We start from the raw sequence: 27,797 nt of genomic DNA, 5'->3' as shown, positions 1-27,797 counted from the left end.
AGCTTCAAATTAAAAACACATCATCTTAAATGGAAATAGTTATAAAAGAATAAATCTGGAGTTAAGTTATATTGTTGCTTATCCATGTCGGTGACACACCTTCGGCTGCACCGTCAGGTGGTTTGTTGCGAAGCCTCATTTCTGCACTCCAGTTTTTTTCCAATTTCACTAAGTCTTACTAATTTCGAGCCTCGCATAGTGAAATTGTTGAAGAAAACAGAATACATGGTCACAACAATCATCTTGAGTCGACTTCCATTGAGAAATCTCTTAAACTCCAAAAAAGGAACTAGCTAAACGGAGCATGCGGGCGGAGGTAATTAGGTAGCTCGAGGCCAGTGTGTCAATGACGTCAAACGATCCCGCGCGCGAAGGGCGGCTCGTTCCTCCACAAATGAACATGTTTTCCTATATTTCCAGTAGATTCCAGGACTCATTTATCCTGTTTCCATGCTCTGGGCCACTGGGCTGGGATACATGCAGGTGTTGATAATAACTGCTTTGTTTATGTCCAAGTTTCATTTCTCATAAGTGTATGTTGCAAAGGGGGGATGCGGTGGTGCAGTGGATTGGACCAGGTCCTGCTCTCTGGTGGGTCTGGGGTTCGAGTCCCGCTTGAGGTGCCTTGCGATGGACTGGTGTTCTGCCCTGGGTGTGTCCCCTCTCGCTCTAGCCCTGTGTTGCTGGGTTAGGCTCTGGCTCCCCCGTGACCCTGTATGGGACAAGCAGTTCAGAGAGAGTGTGTGTGTGCTGCGAGTACACAACACGGGACGTATATTTATGAAGTATAGTAGTTAAGTATGCAGACTTCCAAATGAGGGCTGCTGTGGTACTATTTACATGAAATGTCCCAGTAAAATACCCAACCGGTACGACTTGGTAAGATTGCAAGCTTCTTTTCATAAAAGACTTAGCAATTCACAAAAAATACATTAATGGTAGGCAATAAATTAATTATGAAGTATTGGTGTATGTGGTATGTGCCAGTATGTATTTCAATTCTGTACTAGTTTTATATGTTTTATATATATATATATATATATATATATATATATATATATATAAATTGTTGTGCATTTTGTCAGCTTTGAAGGCATATTTTCCTTGGGTCTTAAATGGAGAATGATCTGGAAAGGAGCAATTTTCCTGTCAATCTGCTAAATCATCGTGCAGTGAGGGGACAGGGAATCCAGCAGACTCAGAGACCAGACATTAATGCAGCTGACCTGTTCCTGGTTGAGTATGACCTCCTTTATTTCTGCATATTTTTCTGATTTGTACCCTATGTCATTTTATTTGACCTGGAAGGAAGGCCACCAAGGACACAAGATATTTCCATAAAGTGTTTAAGACATTAATTTTTGAAGAGTGGAGATTAGAATTTCAGTTGTGCTTATGGATCAATAATGGAATTAGATTTCAGGATTACAGACTGTGTGTGTTGCAGGGCAGAGGAGAAGATAAAAAAGTAGATTATGCAGACACTGCCAACATGGTGGTACAGTTATGTCCACTGTGGTCTTTATAGCAAGGATCCCGGATGTCACAGGCTACACTTAGCACTGAGGAGAATCTGAAACCCTGAAAACAAATGGATCAAAACACATCCTGGCCATCTGCCCTGCCCCCATGATGAAAGCCTGTTTGTTTCATTCAGTCACTAATTTATGTCTGATTAAAACTATGACATCCATAATTCATGCTATTAATACTCCACACATTTTCAGAAAGACAAAAGAAAAAGATGGGAGTTTTGCATGAGAACTTTAAAGGACAAACAAGAGATCACCTCCAATAGTACGTTTCCTTTTGCTAATATCCTGTATTACAATGCACCTTTGCTGCCATGGTCACATTTATCCATATCAAAGTGAAAAAACTATACCATAAAAACTCTTCATATTCATTCTAATTAATTTTGACATTTGTTCTTAGAACAACTTATTTGTTGATGTAAGGTTACTGATGTTCTATTTTAGAATTCATGGAAACAAAAAAAAAAAAAACCATTGTAGCAAAGAACAACCCGTTACTGAACAAATTGTCCTTTTGGTAATTGGGGTAAATCCTTTTGAGATTGAATGTTGATTTTCTGGAAATCTAATGTACACAATTGTTCCTAGGACTCCCATTCTGTCATTTTTGACATATGAGCAATCTTCCTGTTGTAGTCTACAGACATTATAATGTTACAAAAAGAAGCAAGGAACACAATGTACATCAATTTGCTAAATCCAAAATAACTTAAAAAAAAATTAAGGTAAAGTAACAGAAAGAATATGCGGAGACTGCAAAACATGCCAATTAGCAAGCTGCAGAGCTTAGTTCTACTGTCTGCTTGACTGGAACTTAGTGGTGCAATACCTGGCCATGCCCCAGACAGCAATAGCAATAGCAACACCAAAAGCTGTCAGTTTTCATTATGAGTCCAGTTTTTGTTAACCTAGTCCATCCCATTGTATTTCCTGTGCACCACCAGTGTAGAGATAGGGCTCTTATCTATGGCAGATGACAGATGTTGCGATTAAGCTCTGTGGCTCACAATAACATCAGCTCTTTAACAATATACAGTGCCTTCAGAAAGTATTCAGACCCTTCCACTTTTTCCACACTCTTTTGTGTTATTGACTTATTTACATTTACATTTATTCATTTAGCTGATGCTTTTCTCCAAAGCGACTTACAAACTGACTTATTTCAGAATGGATTGAATAGATTTCTTGTTGCCATTGGTCGGAATTTTTGCTCAATTTTAAAAAAATAAAGAATGGAAATTTCCCATTGGAATGTCACCTCACTGGCGGGGAATGAGCCTGAGCTGGTGCGGGAAGTTGAGAGATACTGTCTAGATATAGTCAGGCTCACTTCCACTCACAGCTTGGGTTCTGGAACCACTCTTCTCGACCAAGGGTGGACTCTCCACTATTCTGGCGTTGCCCAGGGTGAGAGGCGGCGGGCGGGTGTGGGCTTATTAATAGCCCCCCAGTTTACCCGCCATGTGTTGCAGTCTACCCCGGTGAATGAGAGGGTCATCTCCTTGCGCCTTCGGGTCAGGGAACGGTCTCTCACTGTCGTTTGTGCTTATGCGCCTAGTGGCAATGTAGAGTACCCGGCCTTCTTGGAGTCCCTGGAGGGCGTGCTGGAAAGCGCTCCCACTGGGGACTCTGTCGTTCTACTGGGGGACTTTAACGCCCACGTGGGCAGCGACAGTGATACCTGGAGGGGCGTGATTGGGAGGAACGCCTCCCTGATCTGAACCCGAGCGGTGAGTTGTTATTGGATTTCTGTGCTAGTCACGGTTTATCCATAACGAACACCATGTTCATGCATAAGGGTGTCCATCAGTGCACTTGGCACCAGGACACCCTAGGTTGGAGGTCGATGATCGACTTTATAGTCGTTTCTTCTGACCTTCGGCCATATGTCTTGGACACTCGGGTGAAGAGGGGGCTGAGCTGTCAACTGATCACCACCTGGTGGTGAGTTGGATTCGATGGCGGGGGAAAAAGCTGGATAGACCTGGCAGGCCCAAACGCATAGTGAGGGTCTGTTGGGAACGTTTGGCGGAGGCCCCTGTCAGAGAGGTCTTCAACTCCCACCTCCGACAGAGATTCAACCAGGTCCCGAGGGAGGTGGGGGACATCGAGTCTGAATAGACTATGTTCCGCGCCTCCATTGTCGGGGCGGCGGTTCGGAGCTGCGGCCATAAGGTCTCTGGCACCTGTCGCGGCGGCAATCCCCGAACACGGTGGTGGACACCGGAAGTAAGGGATGCCGTCAAGCTGAAGAAGGAGTTCTATCGGGCCTGGCTGGCTCATGGGACTCCTGAAGCAGCTGACAGGTACCGACGGGCCAAACGGAGCACGGCTCTGGCAGTCGCCGCGGCAAAAACTCGGGCTTGGGAGGAGTTCGGTGAGGCCATGGAGGAAGACTTTCGGTCGGCCTCAAAGAGATTCTGGCAAACCGTCCGGCGACTCAGAGGGGAGAAGCGGTGTTCCACAAACACTGTTTACAGTGGAAGTGGTGCGCTGCTGACCTCAGCTGAGGATGTCCTCGGGCGGTGGAAGGAGTACTTTGAGGATCTCCTCAATCCCTCCGACACGCCTTCCGTAGAGGAAGCTGAGGCTGGGGACTTGGAGGGGGACTCGTCCATTACCCTGGCTGAAGTTGCTGAGGTAGTCAAAAAACTCCTCGGTAGCAAGGCTCCGGGGGTGGATGAGATCCGCCCCGAGTTTCTCAAGTCTCTGGATGTTGTGGGGCTGTCTTGGCTGACACGCCTCTGCAGCATCGCGTGGAGTTCGGGAACGGTGCCTCTGGTGGTCCCTCTTTTTAAGAAAGGGGACCGGAGATTGTGTTCCAACTACAGGGGGATCACACTCCTTAGCCTCCCTGGGAAAGTCTATGCCAGGGTATTGGAAAGGAGAATCCGAATGATAGTCGAACCTCGGATTCAGGAGGAGCAATGCGGTTTTCGCTCTGGCTATGGAACACTGGACCAGCTCTATACCCTCACTAGGGTGCTGGAGGGTTCGTGGGAGTTTGCCCAACCAGTCCATATGGGTTTTGTGGACCTGGAGAAGGCATTCGACCGTGTCCCTCGTCCCTCGTGGCATCCTATGGGAGGTACTTCGGGATTATGGGGTTCAGGGCTCGCTGCTACGGGCTATTTGTTCCCTGTATGACCGGAGCAGGAGCTTGGTTCGCATTGCCTGCAGTAAGTCAGACCTGTTCCCGGTGCATGTTGGACTCCGCCAGGGCTGCCCTTTGTCACCGATTCTGTTCATTATCTTCATGGACAGAATTTCTAGGCACAGCCAGGGAACGGAGGGTGTCTGTTTTGGTGGCCGCGAGATCTCGTCTCTGCTTTTTGCGGACGATGTGGTCCTGGTTGGCTTCATCAAGTCAAGACTTGCAGCGTGCACTGGGGAGGTTTGCAGCCGAGTGCGAAGCGGCGGGGATGAGAATCAGCACCTCCAAATCCGATGCCATGGTTCTCAGTCGGAAAAAGGTGGATTGCCCCCTCCGGGTTAGGGGCGAGTTGCTCCCTCAAGTGGAGGAGTTTAAGTATCTCGGGGTCTTGTTCACGAGTGAGGGAAAAATGGAGCGGCAGGTTGACAGACGGATCGGTGCGGCGTCCGCAGTAATGCGGTCATTGTACCGGTCTGTTGTGGTGAAGAGGGAGCTGAGTCGTAAGGCGAAGCTCTCAATTTACCGGTCGATCTACGTTCCTACCCTCACCTATGGTCATGAACTCTGGATCATGACCGAAAGAATGAGATCGCGGATACAAGCGGCAGAAATGAGTTTCCTCCGCAGAGTAGCTGGGTGCACCCTTAGGGAAGGGTGAGGAGCTCAGTCACCCGGGAGGAGCTCGGAGTAGAGCCGCTGCTCCTCCGCATCGAGAGGAGCCAGTTGAGGTGGCTCGGGCATCTGTTCCGGATGCCTCCTGGACGCCTCCCTGCGGAGGTGTTCCGGGCTTGTCCCACTGGGAGGAGGCCTCGGGGCAGACCCAGGACACGTTGGAGAGACTATGTCTCCCGGCTGGCCTGGGAACGCCTTGGGATTTCCCCAGAGGAACTGGAGGAGGTGTGCGGGGAGAGGGAAGTCTGGAGGACTCTGCTCGGACTGCTGTCCCCGCGACCCGGCCCCGGATAAAAGCGGAGGAAGATGGATGGATGGATGGATGGAAATTTCCCATTTACATACGTATTTATTGAGTATTTTGTAGGACAGTGCTTACAGCTGTCAGTGTTCTCGGATATGCTTGTAAAGGCTTTACAAATTGGGATTTGGGCAGTTTCTCCCATTCTTTACTGGAGAACTTGTATCAGATTGGATGAGTGTTAATGAACTACAGTCTTCATGTCTCTCCACTGATTTTCTCTGGGATTCAAGTCTGGACTTTGGCAGGCCACACAAAGACATTCAGAGACTTTGTGTGGCCTGTCTGAAACCACCCTAGAATTATCTTTGCTATGTGCTTGGCTCTGGATCACGTTTTCTTCAGTGACTTGTCTTAATTGGCTCTGTTCATCTTTCTTTCAATCTTGTCCAGTCTTCCAGTCCCTTCCAGTGAGAAGCATCCCTGCACCAAGGTGCTGCCACCACCATGCTTCATTGTAGGGGTGATATTAGCCAGGTGATGAGTGGTACCTTGTTTTCGTGTTGTTTGGCATTCAGGTCAAAAAAATCAGTTTTTGTCTCATCAGACCAGAGAACATTTTTCCTCATATTCTCAGAGTCCTTTAAGTGCCATTTGAGAAACTCCAGGGAATCTGTCATATGCCTTTTACTCAGGAGTGGCTTCTGTCTAGGCTCTCTACCATGGAGACCTGAGTGATGGAGTGCTGTCAAGATGGTTGTCCTTCCAGCAGGTTCTTCCATCTGTACTTAGAATCTCTGAAGCTCTGTTAGTGGCCAGTGGGTTCTTGGTCAACTCTCTGATGAAGGCCCTTAACCGAATACCCAATTTGACCAGGCAGCTGGATCTAAAAAGAGTTTTCATGGTTCCAAACTTTTATCAGTTGATAGTAGCAGAGGCCACTGTGCTCCTGGGAACCTTCAATGCATTGCAGATTTTTTATACCCTTTTCCATGTCTTTTCATTTACACAATTCTTGCTCAGAGGTTTAGAGGGTTTCTTGGACTTTGCTGTTTGGTTGTTACTCAATGTAAATGTGAACTGTAGGACCTTATAAAGACAGGTGTGCACCTTTGTAAATCAGGTCCGCTCTAGTCATTTTGCCACAGGTGGATTACAGGCAAGTTCTGGAGACATCTCAAAGATAATAATAAGAAACACAATGCATTTGAGCTCTCTTTGGAGTGCCATAGTAAAGGCTCTGAATACTTATGTAAATGAGAAGTTTCACAGTATAATTTTATAAATTTGCAAGAAATTCTAAAAAATTTGTTCTTTTTTGTTATATATAGGATATTGTAACTTTATTGATGCAAAATGAGTGAAACCATTTTGTAATATGTCTAAAACACAGCAAAGTGTGGAGAAAGTGGAGAGGTCTGAATACTTTCTGAAGGCACTGTACATCACCAGTGACATTACAAACAATCCTTCTATCCCCTCATGACTGCATTTTGCCCGTCACATGGAGAGATTAAACTGGACTAAATTTTTGGTTTGCAGTGGTCACTGCAATTACACACAAAGCCCAGCAATTCAGTTATTAAATGAGGTTTTTGATATTCACAAGTCATAAGGGCTTGTTTATGCATATATCTACAACTGAGGTAATCTGCTGATCTTGCCTAAGTTCTTGTCTAAGTGACTCAAGGCCATCTGACTGGCTATCAGGATATGATGAGAACATCTGCCTGTACAGCCTGATCCTGCCATACTGAAAATGCTAACCTTGCTGAGGGTAGGGACATGTCTACATACCAGCTGATTGTTTCTTACAGTATTACCTTATCTACATTAGACCAAAACATCTTAGTGGATTAATATGAAGCATGTTATTTGCAAAATCAAAGTTCTTTGTGTCTACTGACCATTTGGAGTAGTGGTTAACAGATTTGCTTCTGTCAGACCCAAGGTTGTCTCCTCTTTTTCCTAAGGATTAAGACTGTAATAATAAACAGGGTGAGAACAGTGTCCGGAAAAAAGTGTATTTATATAAATATCTTCTTTCATTCTTCAAAGGGGTCTTTGCGTCACTGGGGTTAGTGTCATCAGCAGGGTTTAAAGAGGATCACAATTCTCTTTAGAGTCCTACAGCTCAACATGCCGTCAGCAGAGATGCTAATCCCCCAAAGACCACACACGCTTGTGCATAAATACACGTACACTCCTTCTTCACTAAAACATACACATGCAGACTGGCTCCACTGTAATAATGCCATCTTCTGAGTCAAACTGATTTGCTTGTCCCAAGACAAAGCACAGTGTCTTGAGACATGCCTCAACCATCTGTTGTCTAGCTGCTGCTATTCTCAAAGTGGATTCACTGAGACATACTGGCTGAATCCAAGGGTATGGCTTCACTGTGGCATGACATCCAAGGCAGTGCTCAAAAGCTTCTATAGCAAAGTGAGAGAAGCCTGGAAATAGGCCCTCTCTGATCCACCTGGTGGTCCTGTGGCCAAGGTAATAGCTGCAGATGCATACAGATAACATAAAAGTTCATGTTTGAACTGAACATAATACCCCCAGTTCTAAATTAAATACCTCAGTAGTTGGTGAGCTAGTCAGGTGACTAATGTATGAGCCATTACATTGAAAAAGTTTTAAAAACAAATCAAATCATTAAAATGGGATTTCTAAATGTTACTATTTTTCTTTACATTTTTAGTTGTCCATTTGAAAGTAAAACAAATATAGATTCACAGGTGATTCAAAAACTTTTGATATCCAAAAAGTTGTTGCCGTTATTGGTGTTTTTATTTGCCATTATTACTTGCTGACATAAAGATATACACAGACTGGCGTCTCATCCGTGAAGTATCCTACCCATCCTAGAGGCCTAAGATTGCAGGATGTGTTCTGGTATTCTGGGATCCTGCATTAGGACAAGTAGTTGTTGATAGTGAGGGACTGAAGATAATCGACACCTTTTAAGACAGTCTTTTATTTGATAATGTAATTCACAGTTAACACTGTTCAAATATCCTTGCACAGTACACAGGATGGTTCAAATGTAAACGTTCAGTGTGTCCTGATCCCTTTGTATTTAGCAGACACTGTCGGACACCTAGCAAATTCTGAAGAAATTATTCTTCCAAAAAAAAAAAAAAAAAAAACGTTAATTTTCCTTACTCCCAAAACCATACCATAAACTCGTAACTTGCACAGCTTTCCACCAATTGATGCTGTACAGGATCAGAAATGTTGTACCTCCATATTTACGACAAAAGCAAAATGGACAGACGACAAACAAAAATCTTCTGCCGCTAACCTGAAAAACGACATGCAAAGCCTGCTGTTTTCACTTTCGTGTTGCAGAAAGCCAGCAATACCGCAGTCATCACAGGAAAGAATACAAAAGGGCAATAGAATCTTTGGGGGACCCCCTGTTCACCAAGATACAGAGAAGTCATGTTGGTGGTAATGAGGGACATCACTGTTTCCAAGCAGCTCCTCCTAAGATCTGCTTTTGGTCAAGTGCCTCATAATGAGCACTGCACTTTTGGACAACAGTCAGGGATCGCCTTTGTAATGCCTTCGTAATGCCTTCATGTACGCTGACAGACCTGAGCGTTGGTCGATTATGGCTGCAGGCATCAGAGCAAACACCACAACAGCAGATGCTTGGGAAAGCTGACTGGATCAACACAAGTGTTACGCATGGAATGGGGGTGGACAGCAGACTAACTGGAAGCAAGAGCCAGACAAGAAGGTTGGGCTGAGGATTATCAAAGGGAGCAATCGCTGGGAAGGAGATGGGGCCACAGGTGTCAGGGCTGTGTCCGTTTCTTGGACTGCCTCAACCGCCGGGGTTTCAAGATAACATAACTACTGTAGGTGGTGTGTTGCTCAGACAAGAACGGCACAAAGAAAGCCCTCAGGAGGCGGGATGACCTGTTGCAGAGAGAAAGAGTAAATAAGTAGGAAGGCACATCACTTGATCAACACTAAGGCAAAATAAATTAAGCCAGTTCAAGATTTTTTTGCCTGTAGAATCAGCCTACAATGTGCTGCTGTACTAGCAAATGCCATGAAGGCATTACATGATCATTACAGACATACATCTGACCACATCTTAAAAGTTAATGGGTAAATATATTTTAAAGTGGATTAATGCAGGTTTGAAAAGCACTCCAACTCAGTCAACTGTATGTCTCCATGTGAATGTTTGATTCAGTTTCTCAAGAATCCTCTTCAGCCGCATACATTGATGAAGATGCAGCCCAAAGTAACACTGTTCTTCTCCAGTACAGAACACCAAGAATATAAACCCTACACTAAGGAATACGTTCACCAAATCAAACATTAGGATATCCCTGTGAGGAATGACGTATGATGGATCTCTTCTCTGTGCATCAGGCATGGAACACCCCCCAAAGGATCACAGTCTCAATTAAACCTTCCTCCCGGTTGCAAGGAATTTGACATTTCCCCAAATCCACAAAAAAGTGCAACCAAACACGGTGCCTTGCCTGAGAGGAGCAAACCTTTCTTCCCAAGTTCTCTTAGTGGTGCTCCACAGCTGATAAAATCAGTGTTAAAGCTGTGTGTCACAACATACCAGCACACAATACAACCATCTGAGGAAAGGTGACACCATTGGTTCTAGAGGAAAGAGGAGGGAACAGGAGAAAGGAAGAGAGGAACAGTGGAAAATGCATTGAGAGTGACAATGAATGGAGCAGCAAAGGGCCAATGAGAAGGCAGCTCACAAGGTGCCCTAATTATCGACCATCTCGCACAGCCTGTCCAACTCAATCACTGACACCATTTCTCAGTGCAGGCAGCACCAGGGCTGAGCTGGCACCAGCTGACGTCAGCCCAAAACACACAGTATGTCCTATGAGGCCTTGCAGTAGGAGATGTGAAAATAGGCCTGTGAAAAACCTGAGGGGAGTATCAGACAAGAGGGGGGAGAAGGATTTTTTGTACTGGGCAATAAAGACAACGGAAAATTTTCACCACCCTACATTACCATTCCAGTGCCATACCAGCAGCATTGGATGAATGCTATGATGTTGGCATCTTGTTTCTTGATCAATCTATTTATGCTTTGCGACTGACCTATGGCAGAATGATTAATAAATTGACGCCAATCACTATTTCACAGAGACTTTATCTGAGCACCTCTAAAAGACCAAATATACACCAGTCACAGGTGCTCTATGTTCAGTGACACATGGATAATCACCATGGCAACTTATTTATACTCAACACCCATATCCATCCAGAAGAAATGGGTTCTTGGATTTTCGACGAAACCATAACATAGATTAACATTTCTGCTCACATTTTGTTCATTGTAAATAATTGTGGATATTGGGAATTGTGGGGAAAATGTAAAATGGCTCTCCAACCGCTGTGAAGGATTATAAGGGGGTGAATGCCTGTCGGACAGTGTGAGGAGGTTAAGAAAAGTTTAAGAAAGGCTAAGCAGGTTGGGAAGGCTGGCTTGAGGTGCCGGTCTTTAAGGAAAAGGGGTCCTCAAACCCAAACCATTACTTGTTATGTGCCAAAACTTCACTGTGGGCCAGTGTTACAATAAACGTTCATAATAAATGCCGTCTGTGCATCCTTCTTTTCCCCAGTGCATCGCATGCTACAATATCAATACTTTCATAAATGTTTGAATATAGATTGAGACAGGCATCTAAATAATATCTTCATGTAGACTTCCCTCACAAAATAAGCCTACTTCATTCCTCAAGATGTCCTAACAAAGAGAACGTAAAAACTCTTCACAAGCCATCCATCCGTCCATTTTCTATCCCATCTGTCTTAGTAGGGTCGCGGTGACAGCAGGGAGAGCAGAGAGGCCCAGCCACCCCTGTCCTCAGCAACTTCCTCCAGCTCAGCCTGGGGGATCCCCAGCCATTCCCAGGCCAACTGTGAGATATAATCCCTCCAGCGGGTCCTGGGCCGACCTCGGGGCCTTGTCCCAGTTGGCCGTGCCTGGTATACCTCCACAGGGAGGTGCCCACCTCAACTGGCTCCTCTCAACATAGAGGAGTAGTGGCTCTACTCCGAGTTACTCCCAGATGTCCGAACTCCACACCGTATCACGGAGAGTGAGTCCCAACACCCTGCAGAGAAAACTCATTTTAGCCACTTGTATCCGCGATATTATTCTTTCGGTCATTACCCAAAGTTCACGACCACAGGTGAGGGTAGGGATGTAGGTCGACCGGTAAATGGAGAGTTTCGCCTTATGGTTCAGCTCCCCCTTCACCACTACAGTCCGGTACAGAGACCGCATTACTGCTGCCGCTGTTCCCAGTCTGCAGCCGATCTCACGCTCCCTTCTCCCCTCACTTGTAAACAAGACCCCAGGATACTTGAACTCCTTCACCTGGGGCAAAATTCTATCCCCTTACCTGGAGGGGGTATGCCGTCCTTTTCTGTGAGAGAACCATGGACTAAGACTTTGAGGTGCTGATCCTCATCCCAACCACTTCATACTCAGCTGCAAACTGTTCCAGTGCACGTTGGAGGCATCCATGTGACGGTGCCAAAAGGACATCACCACCCGCAAAAAACAGATGTCACCTTCCGACTCCCACACAGAACGCCCTCCTGGCCTCGACTGCACCTTGATATCCTGTCCATGAAGACCACAAACAGGAGTGGCGACAAGGCACAACCTTGGCGGAGTCTAACACCCACATTGAACATGCTTGACTTAATGCCGAGTACGCGAACACAGCTTTCGCTCCATATGTACAGAGACCGAGTGCCCCGCAGTAGTGGCCCTGGTACCCCATACTCCCTAAGCACCTCCCACAGAAGTTCCCGGGTCATAGGCCTTCTCCAAGTCCACAAAACACATGTAGACTGGATTAGCGAATTCCCATGCCCCTTCCATTATCTGTGAGAGGGTAAAGCGCTGGTCCACTGTTCCACGGCCAGGACGGAATCCACATTGTTCCTCTTCAATCTGAAGTTCAACTAATCGGCCGGAGCCTCCTTTCCAGCCCCTGGCATAGACTTTCCTAGGGAGGCTGAGAAGTGTGATATCCCGATAGTTGGCACACATTCTCGGGTCCCCTTTCTTAAAGATAGGGACCACCACCCCAGTTTGCCAATCCAAAGGCACTGTCCCCGAGGTCCACGCAACATTGCAGAGACATGTCAGCCATGACAGCCCTACAACATCCAGGGCCTTAAGCCGTTCTGGGCGAATCTCATCCAACCCTGGTGCTTTGCCACCGTGGAGCTCACCAACTACCTCAGTGACTTCCACCAGGGAAATTGACTGACAGCCCGGAAGCCTCTGGCCCTGACTCCTGTAAGGGAGGCATATCACTCGGGTTTAAGAGTTCTTCAAAGTGCTCCTTCCACCTCCGGACAATGTCCTCATTAGAGGTCAGAGTTTCTCCACTCTTGCTGAGCACACGCTGAGCAAAGCTCCTCCAACCCCTTCTGAGCTGCCGAATGGTTCTCCAGAACCTCTTTGAAGCTGACCGATAGTCATTTTCCACGGCCTCTCCAAACTCCTCCCATGCCCTAGATCTTGCTTCTGTAAACGCGGCCACTGCTGGCTTTTTTGTCTGCCGGTACCTGTCTGCTGAGTCAGGAGTCCCCAGAGCCAACCAGGCCCTAAAGGCCTCCTTCTTCAGCTTGACGGCTTCCCTCACCATTGGTGTCCACCAGAGGGTTCTCCGGTTGTCGCCCTGGCTGGCACCAACAAGCTTTTGGCCACAGCTGTGCCTGGCTGCTTCCACAATGGAAGTTTTGAACAGGGTCCATTCAGACTCCATATCCCCTACCTTCTCCAGAACATGGGAGAAGCTCTCCCGGAGGTGCGAGTTAAAATCATTCTGGACAAGGTCCTCCGACAGTCGTTCCCACCACACCCTCATTAAACGCCTGGGCCTACTGGGTCTGTCCATCAGTTTTCCCCATCTGATCCAACTCACCACCAGTTGGTGATCGGTTGACAGCTCAGCACCTCTCTTCACCAGAGTGTCCAGAACATGTAGCCTCAAGTCAGATGAAACAACTACAAAATCTATCATTGACCTTTGGCCCACAGAGCTCTGGTACCAAGTACACTTATGAGCATCCTTGTGTTCAAACATGGTGTTTGTTATGGACAAACCATGAGTAGCACAGAAGTCCAATAAAATTTCACCATTCAGGTTCAGATCGGGCAAGCCGTTCTTCCCAATCACCCCCCGCCAGATTTCCCAGTCATTGCCAACGGGAGCATTGAAGTCCCCCAGCAGGACACATGGAGTCTGTAGATGGGGCCCTATCCAGAACCCCACCCACCCTCTCCAAGAAGGCCAAATACATTGTACTGCTGTTTTGTGCATAAGGACACACAACAGTCAAAGTTGTCCTCTCTGCAACCCTAAGACGCATTGAAGCAACCCTCTCGTCCACCGGGATAAACTCCAACTGTATGGCAGCCAGCCGGGGGGCTTGTGAGTATCCCCACACCCGCCCGGCACCTCTCACCCCATGCAACTCCTGAGTAGGGGAGGGACCATCCCCTAACAAGGAGTTTGGTTCCAGAGCCAACACTGGGAGTGGAGGTGAGCCCAAATATATCTAGTTGGTATCTCTCAACCTCCCGCACCAGTTCCGGCTCCTTCCTCCCCAATGAGGTTACATTCCAAATGCCAAGAGCCAGTTTCTGTCGCGAGGGGCCATGACGCCACGCCCCACAATTCTCTTCAGAGTCCAGGATCCTGGTGGCCGGGCAGTCCACGTAATCTGGCCGGGCTCAGCCCTAAAAGGCAACGTGGAGGGGGCCATGTGGGCCCACCACCCACAAGGTCAACATGGGGGTTGGGTGCAATGTATACCAGGTGGCAGGAGGAGGAACACTTCACAAGCATTAATTTAAATAGGGAAAAAAAAAAAAAAAGCATAACACGTAGTCACAAAAGCTTAATCCATATATTTAAATCAAACATTATAAATTCAACAAATTATTTTAAACTTGAAGAAAATCAAATAGAAAACTAAACTCAGAATACAGGCAGTCCCCAGGTTACAAACTTTCGACTTACGTACAACCCATAGTTACAAACCACCCTCCGTAAAGCCTACTATATAAAAAATCTGGGTTACATACAACGATCTGTAATAACAAATGGGCGCTACTTTGTGACACACATCAAAACATTGCGCGTCTACAGAGGTTCTTCAGCTCGTGGGTGCATGAGCTCGAGGTAGGACAGACTTTGTTCTTTGCAGTGGGACCACATTACTGGTAACAGTGTCTCATGTGTTTTACTGTATTTGACTTTATTTTCGTTTTTACCCTCGTAACCATGGCACCGAAGCATAAATGTGAGTACATTTCTATGATGTCTATGTCGCCTTGGAGAAAAGCATCTACCAAGTGAATAAATGTAAAAGAAACAATCACGATTGAAAGTAAAGCAGAAATAATAAAGCAATTGGAAAAATGTGAAACGCCAACGGACACTGGAAAAGTGTTACACTAGTCGGTGAACGACCGGAACAAGTTTAAAGGACAAAGGAAAAATAATGGAGCATGTAAAGGCTCTGTCCCAATTTTTCCTCTCTTTCACTATTATAAATACAGTAGTAACATTTATTGTTCTCTCTATTATAAATACTGCACATAGTTACATTTATTATTGTTGTTATATTATAATTACTATTACTGTATTGTTATATTAAAAATGTTTTAATGTATCTGGAAGCATTTCTTTAATGTTTTTATGCATAGAGAGGTACACGATATAGTATATACTAAGACAAACATTTGACTAACTGACATTAGACACAAACCTTACCTAACTGTTCAGACTCACGTACAAATGCGAATTAGACTTAGGAACAGAACTCGTTCGTAATCCGGGGACTGCCTGTATCAGAACTACTCTGTACACCTTTAAACCCAGGTTTAAAACCCTCACGTTAAGAACTCCTTATACATACTGTACATATTTGCTTGCTCCCATTTTCCCCCTTTTCCTCTCATCATTTGTTACTAATATTTTCTCGTTTTTATTTTAATTGTTCTTGGGCATAGCTCCTGCTCTGTGGATTCAAATATAGTTTGAATCCAGCTCAGTTTGTGTGTAATTTGGATGTTCTTTCTATTTCATGCAGGTTTCCTCCCAGAGTTCTGGCGAACTGAAGAATCTAAATTGAACATAGTGTGACATAGCACACACAAGCGTGAATGAGGGCGTGATTAACTTGTGATTGACTAATGTCTCATGTACCAGCAACCTGTAGTAGTGCAGGCAAGATATCACTATAGCCTGGACCAGGAGCTAGGTAGTGTGGTGTGAGGTACTTGCGGGTGTAATGGATGTTGAAGAGGATATTTTTGCAAAAAAAGCTTACAGCTATTATGTATTAGGATAAACAAACACTAAGGTAAACTGTTACTCCAAGACTTTTACCTACTGGTGAGGATAAGATGTGTGAGTTGTCCAGTGATAGCTGAGAGAACGCTTTTTAGAAGGGGAACAACCAGGCGGGAAATATGATTTCAGTCACCCACGTGGAATGTCAGAGACACATGCTGCAATTCGTTAGTATTTATCCGTTGTGGTCATGCCAAAAGGTAAGAGCAGCTGCATCTCGTCTGGATAGCAGTGATAACAGAAGCCATGGGAGGAAATTACTGAGCCTAAGGAAGGGGTTTAGAGAAGAACAATGGAACACCAGTTGAGAGAGATCGAGGGGCAAAGAAAGAGCTACACCAGACCACCTGGTAAGCTCTACCTGACAAGCAAGATTCAGACCATTTCAATGATGACAGTTTGATACCAAGCTGTTCTAGCAAGGTAAGGAGGATGCATGGTAGACTGCGTGACTTGCAGCAGAGAGGCTGAGAACAATGAGAACAGAAGTGAGGGAAGCAACTTCAGAAAATTGAAGTGCTTCTGACAATGCGAGGAGGATAGACTAGGTAGAATGACTGATCTTGAATCTAGTCTGATATCCACCACAGAGCTCATTCTGGGCAAGATTTGTGAATAATTGATTTGTTAACAGCATGGTTAATAGTTTTGGAAAAGGAGACTGGTCAGTAATTCTGGAATGAGTTTTGGTGTGGAGATTATTATTATTACTACATTTAGATTTATCCTTTATCAGGCCCTTTTCTCTATAACAAACTCAGAATAAAGTGTGCGTTTCACAACATACAAGGAGTTATAGATGTCAGCCTACATTACACGTATAGCTGCCTAGGAAGCACACAAGGTGGCTTGTCACCTTGTATGGTCCTTGATGTCATGAAACAACGTTTTTTTTTCCCTAAGAGTGAGTTGAAAGCTGTTATGCAAATTTTAGGGTACAAAATACTCATAAGCATAAAGCAAGCCTTCATTATATGAGGGAAGCCAATATTTTCACTTTTTTTTTTTCAAATCTGCATTTAATATGAAATTTAAACTGAATTCCTGGGTTTTATTCCTTTAAGATCTGCTAAATGTTATTAGAATCTTCTAATATACACTACCTTGCCCTTGGTAGCAAAATGGATAGACTGACAGAACATGGGAAGTTTCCATCAGACAGCTCTTCTCCACAAACTTGATTCCCAGCCCTCTCTAGTTATCCACTGCCTTGTCTAAGCAAAGGAAAACCACACTGTCTTAACTTCATCTGCACAGTTCCACCCCTTCTGGAGCCCCTCACCTCACTGCACCCTGCATGACAGAAAGCAGTGAGATAAAGGATACCACATTGTAGGCAGTACAAAGCTGTGGAAGAGAAAGCAGGAGGACCTGCTGAACCTCCTCCCTGTGACAAGCAGGAGAAGGGGGGAGGAGAAGGCAGAAAAGATGAAGATGAAAAGAAAGGACAAAGCAGGACAGAGAAAGGTGAAAGAAAGGTGCGGAAACAGAGGAGAAGGAAAAAGGGAGAGACGGGAATGGTGTGGACCGAAGAGAGACTAGTGGGAAGGAGCAGATGTAAATGTTTGGGGAGGGGGTTGGGGGAACATGCGCAGGCAACATTCCCATCTGCCGCCTGCACTCCTATCTGCCACTTTGCCGACGTGCTACCTGTCTGATTGCTGGGCTTGACGAAGTCCAATGACGCACACCACCACAGCCCTGAGAGTCTTGGCAGAGAGTGTTTTCCTGTCTCTCTCTGTGTGTGTGTGTGTGTGTGTGTGTGTGTCTGCGTGTGTTTGGAGGAGGGGTTTTCACAGAAGAGACAGGCTGGGTATATAAAGCACAGTAAAGGCACCTTCAGAAGTTGCTGCTCTGTAAAATCTGACTGGGAAGACCTCACAAACAGAGTAATCATGTCCACCCTCCTCATCCTTACATGCTGAAGTTCCAGAAGGGGCTGTACCATAAAGTGATCGTGACAATTATTAGTAGTTAAGTACATAATGCGCAAAATGTAAGCTATTTAGGGTGAAGTTGACAAATTGATCATTTAAATTCTGTTAAAAAAAAAAAAAAAAAAAAAAAAGGCTGTACAATACCATCTCTGAACACTATCAAATAATCAGAAACTGTGTCAGAAGGACTGTCAGTAAAGGGAATGCTGTGTGCAGTTAGCCACTCTGCCTGCTGGACTGACCGTGTGGCATCCAGGAAGGGCTTGTAGGCGATGACTGTCCACTCATCCTTACTGGCAGCATACCGTGGCTCTCTTGGGGCTTCAATGGCAGTATCCAGGTCGACCAAGTAGTGGCAGTGTTTGATGTCCACCTGTCCAGCGGAAGGACAAGAAGTGGTCTAGTAGGAAATGCTGTAACATGGGGAGGTTAAGGAACTGGACTTGGGAACAAAAGACAAGGACCTACTGCAGTGACCTTGAACAGGGTACTTATGTCTGTTTTGTAAATAATTGCCAAGCAGAGGCCTAAACGGATAGCTGTTTTTGATAAAGTCTGCATTTCTTACATATGCACTCTGTGGATTCCATAACTTGGAAACTTTGGTTTGTCCTTTTGAATTTCTGTTCAGGACTAGAGGGACTTGGAAATCAGCGTACCGGCACAGCCGGGAGCAAGGTCACCTCGCCAGAATAACCTTGGTTTCATCTGCTGCCTGGTTGCTAGGGCAACTGCTCTGTCTGGAGGACTGATAGATCATTAAGCCCGGGAATGCAGACAGCACTGCTGGACAATACAGGTACCCTGGGCAGATGCAGCTGGAAGTGTGTGAACACAAACATGCTGTAGATTCATGGAGGAGGGGAGCATACTGAGCGGCACCCTTTTGAGTCATTACCATGTTATGAGTGTGACAGGGAAGCATGTGGGTCTGGCCCCTGGCTCACGGCACAGTGACATGGGAAACAGGAAGGAGCACTATAATGAGGGTGCCACTGCCAGCGCTAACTGCTCTGCAAGATCCTGTGACTACCACAGTTCCAAACATTTGATAATGACACTGAGCACAAGGGGTGACACCGATGAATCACACAGCCTGTCTGTGCGAATTTGTGTGTGCGCACGCGTGTATATGCCTGCATGGGTCCAAGTCCCAGCTTCCTCTCCTTTCCTCTATCCATGAGACACAGTAAACTCAGATAGTGGTCCCCACTTATGCAAGGATGGGTGCCAGGCGAGACCCCTGGGGGCACTAGTAGGTATTACATGGTATTACACAGCCCTTCTGTCTGATTACAGACTGGAGAACATTACATTACACCAGGAAAATAAAGACACTTTTACACAGTAGTGCAGGGGGACAAGTGAAAAACCTAAAGATCTCTTTAAATGAGGCAAATTCTGAGGTATGATCACTTACTGTGTGGTACTGTAATGTAATGTACGGTACCACACTTGATTCATCGCTCAACATACCCTAGTGTCTGTTCAGATCTTCACTGGGACTGAAGTAGAGGGCACCATGGGGGGAATGTTTGGGCAGGGTGGGGAGCCAGGAGGTGGGCACTCACATATCTGGATGGCTCCTCCAGGTTCTGGTCATTCATGTGGGATGGGATGCTCTGCGTGGCCAGAGGTCCTGGGCCATAGGGTTTAGGAAGCTGGCCTCGGAACTCCGATTGAATGAACTGGAGCTGCCAGCTGAGAGAGATTCGGAGGCTCTTGCTCAAACCGCAGCTCAGCACAGCCGAAGACCAGAAAAGCCTGGTTTCTGAGCATCCCAGTGTATGCTTAGAACCATTTGGGCTACTGAACAAAGCCCTGCGCTCGCTATTACCTATTAATTACCCATTATGGTATTTCACCATTTCTACTACCATTCACTGTGTAACAGGTTCATGTGGATCCATTGCTGTTTTCTGAAACACTTTTATGTAACAGTTCTTTTCTGCATATATGCATTTACGCTGCAAGGAGAGATAAGACTCGGTATCAGTCACACATTTGATAAATGAATACGCGGAAATGTTTGCCAAGTTGCGCAGGATGGATTTACAACCACGTACAGTAGTGTTATGTGTCAAGTTGATACAAAATCGTACGCAATCCAAAGTGCGACCTCTGTTGGATTATACCGATCTTTAGGGAGTGCAGATGAATGTGAGCACTGACTTGTTTGGCAGCAGGAAGCTGCTAGGGAAACGATGCCATTCCTTCCCCACACACACAGTGACCAGCCTGCCCTCGGGGACCATGTGTATGGTGGGGTCCTTGGCAATGCGGTGGAACTCTGGGTACAGGTCTAATGGGGCGTGGTACCCTGTAAAGCCAGAGACATGGTTCAGAGGTCAGCCAGTGTCACGACACACTAGACTGCGGTAGATCGATGTAGTGACGCCAAGGTAAAAACGTGTGGAATTCTGTCACCTCTAAAGAGGGCCACTGAGCGGGACAGCGACAGAACAGCAAACAGCAATACAGAGCCCAGGGCCAGCCAGTTGGAGGAGATGGTGTAGTGCTCCAGGCGGTAACGCTGGAACAGGAAGTGGTAACACTTCTGCAAGAGACCACACAGCCCAAGATGGACACATCTTCATATGAGAGCACCAGTTGTACATAAAGTCACGAAGCACAGTGCAATATGAAATGAGGAGGGGCAGACTGGAAGAGCCAGCAACAGGCCTTACCTGTAGGGAGGAGAGAGCTACAGCACCACACAGGCATATGAGGGGGTAGATGGGGAAGAGGAAGCGCTCCTCCTTGTGTGGCCGGGTGAAGAACACCAGCATCCACAGGTACATGGGCGAGAGCGTGAGCCAGTAGGGCCGACCCAGGTTCTGCACTGCACACAGATACAGACATAGCTCCTTAGTCCATGACAGTCAAATGCAGCTCTCAGCATCCAGCCCAGGACATCCCAGCACACTAGTGATAACACACAGTCTGCCCTCTACTGTGACCACATCAGAGTCACTGGTCTGCTACCCAGGCTCATGGATCCCTCTACACAACTGACTACAAAGCAAGGTGCCAAAGAAAAAAAATTCAAAATTCAAATCTAACCCCTTCCAGTTATTTGTTTTGACATAAAATAGGTATGAGCCAAATTTCAACATATCCAATGTCTTTTAATTGGGGGAAAAAAAGAGTAAAGGTTTCTGGTGTATTGGTATATTTGAGATACTTGTATTTTTCTACATGCGTCTAAATAAAACAATGTATTTTGAGGGAGGAAAAAAACAAGGTCAAAATCATTCTACCACCATTACTGTCCCAAAGAGACAAGCATGTTGTTATTAAAAATAGAAACTAGAAAAGTAACAAAACAACAACAACAAAAAAAAAAAACGCTCAGCACAAATCAGTAAATGACATTACAATTCACAAAAATGGCATTTAATGAATAGGCTATAGAACAGAATCAATGGAAAAAGATTAGATTAAGTGTGAGACAGACACACACACACAGGGTCTGAAACCGCTTGTCCCGAGCGGGGTCGCGGCAAACCAGAGCCTAACCTGGCAACACAGGCCGGAGAGCTGGAGGAGGAGGGGACACACCCAGGACAGGACGTCAGTCTGTCGCAAGGCACCCGAAGCAGGACTCGAACCCCAGACCCACCAGAGAGCAGGCACAGGGCAAACCTGCTGCACCACCGCCCCCCCCGAGATGTGAGATAATATAATGTAATATTATAGTAATTTTTTTTGGCAATTTATTTGTCAAACTGCTACTCCACATTAACTTCACAGACAGGTTCTCCAATTCCAGTCGCTGTGAAAAAGGACTTAAGGTCGAGAGGTACTGGAAACCAGCCATTCCTGGACCTTAAAAAGAGCCCAAACTGAATGCAGGGAGCCAGAATGAACAACTCGCACCTTCGTGCAGGCTGTCAAGAGTATTGGCAGTGTACCGAGTACTGGACGTCCACATCCAGTAGATGAAGGCGCCGTTTAATTTGATTTGCTCATGCTATTTGGCGGCACAGACTGTTTAATAACCTTCAAAGGTGACCCGTATCTAAGTGGCAGCCCATTAGGAGAGACCCGCGTTCATTAGCACGGAGACGTAATGTTCCCAGGACTCGGCATGCAGTGCATTTGTTTACTGCAGGAAACAACAGCGCTGTGGTCAGGGTAACAAGCTGTCAAAACAGCAAGGAACGCTCACACACGAGCGCACACACACGTATGCACGAGAGTCTCCCGATGACACAGACGCACAAGCAGGCCAGCCCAATTCACAGGCAGACAAACACATTCCATCCACCCAGACGAAAATGACGTGCACACACAAGCTGTTAGCGCCCTACGCGCGCACACCGGCACCTCCGACCAAGACGTCAGTCAAATACGCAAAAGATGCACGTTTGCAAGTTTTTTTTTTTTTAAAAAAAGAAGAAAGCGCGCCAACACGCGTACTAATGCATGTCGCTGATGGTTCTTTCGGGGGTAGGGGGTGGGTGCTGGGGTGATGGCACTGTACTCTCTCACCATTAAACCTCTGCAGCAGGGCCTCCATTAGCGCTGTCAGCGGCAAGGAGAGCAGAGCTAGCAGGAACACTATGTTGAAGTTGAGGAAGCCGTTCACAAAGTAGTAGTGCCAGGGCTCTGTGCCTGCGAGGACACAGGAAAGCATGTAAGTTCCAGCGTGCAGCTTGATCCATCACCCTTCAGCACAGAGGAACACAAGTGTGACAGACAAATGTGTGAAAATGTCTGCGCAAGAGCAGTGGCGTACTGCCCCCGTGTGGACAGTAAGAGGAACTGCACAGCAGGTGCTTATAATGGGGCCATCAAGGTGCTGAGAGCTTCAGAAAAAGACACAACCTCAATGCTGGGGTTCAGTTTTACAGTTCATTCTGACTACGAACAACACCCGGACACAGACGAGTGAGAAGTGAATACCATAGAGATCTGGACCGTGAGGAGTGAAGACATTGTAGAGGATGATGTTGAGAGGCGCGATCACGAGCTTGCCGTAGTGGTAACTGTCCACCGCCACAACTGGGACCTGTTCAAGGCACAAAGGTGGAGACAGGGGAGGAATGTAACCGGAGAGGATCGGCGCAACAGAAATGGCAGAGGACGCCTTTTAGCAGAAACCTCACCAAGAAAAGCAACACAGCCAGCAGAGTCCAAGTGAGAAAACTCTTCCACTTGCGTTTCAGCAGCAGCAGGTCGAAGACAATGGGCAGCCTGACAACAAAAGCTCAATGTTACCAGTAAGAAATACCACTTCGCTATCTTTAGTTAATAGTAGACACACACAACATGCATCCGTTAGCAGCTGTCACCCTCCACAGTGCTGTATGACCTCCACTCTCACCCCAGCAGAGCGCTGAACGGCCAGCCCACAATGGCCCCAGCCGCCACCCCCAGAATGGCCACAGAAGGTCTGTCCTGGAACCAGCCTGTCATGGCCACCGCAGTGCAGTACATGCAGAAGGTGCTGGGCAAGTAGGCTGCAGGGGGAAACATGACAGCAGAGTGCCATGCACAGTCAGTGGTGTTATTCATGCTTGGCGATCTTCACTCAGCTCTTTTTCTTTTTGCCAAGTAAGCCAGAGTCATAGGACCAGGAAGCAGTGCAAGAACGCAAAAGAAACCAGCTTCTCTTGCCGAGGCCCACCTGCTGAGGAGCAGAACATCCCTGTGCTCAGGACCAGGAAGGCCAACATGAGTCGGCCTACGTGCAGTCCGAACTTCTTACACACCGCCCTGGGGGAAACAAACCACACGCCCCGTGCATTGACTTCACCTGACCAAGAGAGCCCTGGAACCGCAGGCACACGGACACTTCAACTGAAACCCACAGCTTTGAAATGGTGGAGGGCAGCGTCCGCAGATCCTTGTGGAAGCACCTTTATTCGCCAACGCTCCCCTCTGCCGCAGAGCCCCAGAAACACATCTGAATACCAGTCCTTTTCCGTCACGAGTCCATGCTCAAAGTCGCCAACAGAAGAACCCCAGGACCCCACGCGTCACGCTTACTTGTAGAAGTACAGCTCGCACACACAGCAGGCGAACGCCAACGCGCAGCGCAGGAAGTAGAACACGAGCACCTGCCAGAAGACAAGGAGAGGAAAGAGCAGATGGTCACTCGTCCAAGTCCCAGGAGGCACCCTGGTGTTGTACTACACCTGCAAACTGCTTCGAGAAACATGCAACGATATAGAGGAAGTGAACCTCACCTTATTGGTCTGTAAGATCTTGGCATGGAAGTACGCGGGCAGGGCGTGCAGCCACAGGTAGGCGTAAGAGCGTATGGCGTAGGCTGGGGAGTATTCCCATGTCTGCATCCCTTTGCCATACAGCAGGTAGTGGGTCTAACAACACAGGCAGATGAAGAGACGCCTGCAACATACTAACATTTGTTCATTTAGCAGATGCATTTCTCTAAAGCGACATCCAATGAACTCTATGTAGTGTTATCAGCCTGCACATCTCATTCATCAAGGTGACTTACACTGACTGTTGGATACACTGCTTACACTGAGTCACTCATCCATACATCAGTAAAACACACTCTCTCTCTGTCACTCACACACTATGGGTGAACCCGAACAGCATGTCTTTGGACTGTGGGAGGAAACCAGAGCAGCCAGAGAAAACCCACACAGACACAGGGAGAACATGCAAACTCCACACAGACCGAGTGGGGATCGAACCCACATCCTCTCGCACCACCCAGGTACTGTGAGATGGCAGCGCTACTTGCTGTGCCACCATGCTGTACTTGTGCTCCTTTCCTTACATCATGACATCACTCCAACATGATGGTTTAAACTGCGAACTCAGGCCAAGATAAAATGTGGTCATAACTCCGTGCCCATAACTCCCGCATAAGGGCGCATGTCTGTCCCACAGCGTGTCCCGGACGTGCATCGGCCCGGTCCGGCCTGGCTTCCCTACCGGCTCCCAGTAGTTGTAGGTCTCGTCACAGTCAGAGATGTTGCTGAGCAGCGCTGCGCAAAAGCGGGCCGACACCAGGCACTTGAAGGCAGTCGAACCCTCGGGCGCCCACACCTGGCCCGCTTTGCCGGACGACCTAAAGCGGGACACGGGCTGAGTAAAGGGGGAATACCGCTTATCTGGGTACAAACTAAGCAGCCAGGGGCAAAGCAAAGGGAGGAAGGCCAGTATTGAACAGAAGAGTACATCATTATCCATTACTGTTATAATTATTAAGTAGCATTCAGTTACCAGACACTTCAACTGCCAGTGCCTCACTGTGATTTATTCGAAACTAACTACAGTAACTGACCCATCATGTACACCTCAAATCAATGTAACAGTGAGCGAGGGCAATTTTGAAGTCCTCATCAAGTCAACTCCCACTTTCATTACACGTAACACGGCGTCTTACTGCAAAAGTCCACGTTTCATGACGCGAGGACGACCGCACTGTGAGCGCGCGCAGCCTTGCGCGAGCGCGCCCCAGCTGTCCTGCGACGGCTAATAGAACGAACAAGGCTTATTAACGAGGATGAAAATGACTTATGAGCGGAGCATGCGCGGTGGGGCCTCTGAAAATTACGGTGCGACATCGCGAGTCCGGCACGCGAAGGGGGACGGGCTCCTCTGCTTCACGTCAGCCTTTGTTCGGTGTAGTAAAACAGGGTACAGCTCCCAGAGAACGTCCCGCGGGAAGAGCCCACAGCTCCAGTCCACGCTCATTCACAAGACGCTGCGCGAAAAAGAGCACAAAACGTGTGTAGAAAGAGAAAGGCCGGTGGGGTGAGGGAGCCCTGGCCAGCAGCGCGGCAGTTCGGGGGTGTCGGACTGGAGACCCGCTGAATGAACGGTGACGAAGCGCGATGTACTCTTTTCACCGCGCTGCCTCACACACTGAGTGTGTGTGCGCGCGCAAAGTGGTCAGTGTCAGAGTGATGGCTTCTTCTCAGGGCGCGCGCGCACACACTCATAAAACACGGACTGTGTCAGTGTGTGAGGGAGGGAGCACGTGCAGAAACCCGCACCCTCACACAAGGCGGACACCCCTTGAGAACCCGGGTTCCCGTGCCCTCCGACAGAGTGGCAGCCCCGAATCCACTCAGCTGACACGTCCCGGTCCCTGAGCGCGCGCGTGGGAGGCGGCACGCGGCGACACTCACTCATTGCGAGTCTCCGGCGTTTTACTGTCTTCCGCCCCCTTTTCTTCTTTCGCTATTCGACTGTCGTTGGCCGGACTCGGGTTCACGCTGCTCTGGTCTTGCCTGCTTCCTCGTCTGTTTCGTTGCCGGAGTCCCCTGGACGCCATGTTTGCTGCTGGCGAGAGAGCGGCGTCATTGTGTGGAAAGAGCGCCGCGTCCGACAGCGGAGGCCATGTGTAGTGAGGTCTGAGCTGTAATACTGTAGCGTGTCTGTGTATGTAGTGAGGTCAAGTCTGTTGTACTGTAGTGTATGTAGTGAGGTCAGCTCTATGGTACTGTAGCATGTATGTGTAGTGAGGTCAGATCTTCACTACTTTAGTGTGTAGTGAGGTCAGGTCTGCAGTGTGTGTGGTGCTGTAGTGTGTGTAGTGAGATCAGATCTGTAGTACTGTAGTGTGTGTACTTTTTTCAGAGTAGTATTGAATTAATACTACTAGTTAACTTTTTTTTTTTTTAAATTTCCAAAACATTTGTCACATCTGTTCAGAATCAGAATGAGCTTTATTGCCAAGTATGTTCACACATACAAGGAATTTGTCTTGGTGACAGAAACTTCCACAGCACAGACAGAATGACAGTGACAAGACAGATGAAAAGATAGAGTATGTGAATAAGGGATGAAAAATATAAGGTACCCAATATACAAAAATAGTCACTAGATACAAATACAAGGGAGTGTGAGTAAGAGATATGATGTGATAAATAGTTATAAATATAAATAGTGTCATGTATTGCACTGGTTTACTCTCTGGGGGGGGGTTAGCTGTTCATGAGGTAGATGGCCTGAGGAAAGAAACTTTTCTTGTGCCTGGCTGTCCTGGTGCTCAGTACTCTGTAGCACTGGCCAGATGGCAATGGTTCGAAGAGGACGTGGCCTGGATGTGAGGGGTCTAGAATGATTTTGCTAGCCCTTTTACTGACTCTGAACGAGTGCAGTTCTCTGAGAGCTGGGGGGGATGTGCCGATGATTCTTCCAGCAGTCCGAACTATCCGCTGTAATCTTCTGATATCTGATTTTGTAGCCGAGCAGAACCAGACAGTTAGAGGTGCAAAGGACAGACTGGATGACTGCGGAGTAGAATTGCATCAGTAGCTTCTGTGGCAGATTGGAATTCCTCAGCTGGCAAAGGAAGTACAACCTCCGCTGGGCCTTCTTCACAATGGAGTCTGTGTGGAGCTCCCACTTCAGGTCCTGTGAGATGGTGGTGCCCAGGAACCTGAATGACTCCACTGTTGCCACAGTGCTGTTCATGATGGTGAGTGGGGATCATGCTGGGGTGTTTCTCCTAAAGTCTATGATCACCTCCACTGTTTTGAGCGTGTTCAGCTCCAGGTTGTTATGACTGCACCAGACAGCCAGCTCTTGGACCTCCTGTCTGTAAGCAGACTCGTCGCCATCCTGGATGAGGCTAATGAGTGTAGTGTTGTCTGCGAACTTCAGGCACTTGACAGAGGGTCTTTTGCAGTGCAGTCGTTGGTGTACAGGGAGAAGAGCAGTGGGGAGAGCACACATCCCTGGGGGGCGCCAGTACTGATCGTGCGAGTATTGGATGAGAATTTTCCCAGCCTCACTAGCTGCTGCCTGTCCGTCAGGAAGTTGGTGATCCACCGACAGATGGAGGTGGGCACAGAAGAGTTGGGTTAATTTGGACAGGAGGAGGTGTGGGATGATGGTGTTGAAGGCCAAACTGAAGTCCACGAACAGGAT

General features: G+C 47.2%; 1 protein-coding gene across 3 annotated transcripts; it reads right to left on the bottom strand.

The window, feature by feature from the left end:
• Positions 1-8,739: 8,739 nt before the first annotated feature.
• On the bottom strand, positions 8,740-26,215 carry alg9 (ALG9 alpha-1,2-mannosyltransferase). 3 transcript variants are annotated; one of them, XM_018755563.2, is made up of 15 exons: positions 26,051-26,215; positions 24,849-24,984; positions 24,128-24,262; positions 23,928-23,998; positions 23,566-23,654; positions 23,263-23,398; positions 23,045-23,132; positions 22,842-22,947; positions 22,428-22,550; positions 20,621-20,775; positions 20,361-20,490; positions 20,106-20,253; positions 19,505-19,634; positions 18,176-18,306; positions 8,740-9,535 (listed from the first exon to the last, which is right to left on the bottom strand). In XM_018755563.2, exons 1-15 carry the CDS (start codon positions 26,194-26,196, stop codon positions 9,412-9,414), a joined length of 1,848 nt encoding a protein of 615 aa, XP_018611079.1. In that variant the 5' UTR covers positions 26,197-26,215; the 3' UTR covers positions 8,740-9,411. The 3 variants fall into 3 exon arrangements, with proteins under 3 accessions (XP_018611079.1, XP_018611080.1, XP_018611081.1); XM_018755564.2 differs by lacking the exon at positions 26,051-26,215 and adding an exon at positions 25,303-26,016; XM_018755565.2 differs by lacking the exons at positions 23,928-23,998; positions 24,128-24,262; positions 24,849-24,984; positions 26,051-26,215 and adding an exon at positions 23,750-23,807.
• Positions 26,216-27,797: the final 1,582 nt, after the last annotated feature.

This window comes from Scleropages formosus, chromosome 4 (assembly GCF_900964775.1).
Source record: "Scleropages formosus chromosome 4, fSclFor1.1, whole genome shotgun sequence".
NCBI classification, from domain to species: domain Eukaryota; kingdom Metazoa; phylum Chordata; class Actinopteri; order Osteoglossiformes; family Osteoglossidae; genus Scleropages; species Scleropages formosus.
Note: the sequence above shows the minus strand (reverse complement) of the source record. Positions and strands in the feature narration are given on the sequence as shown.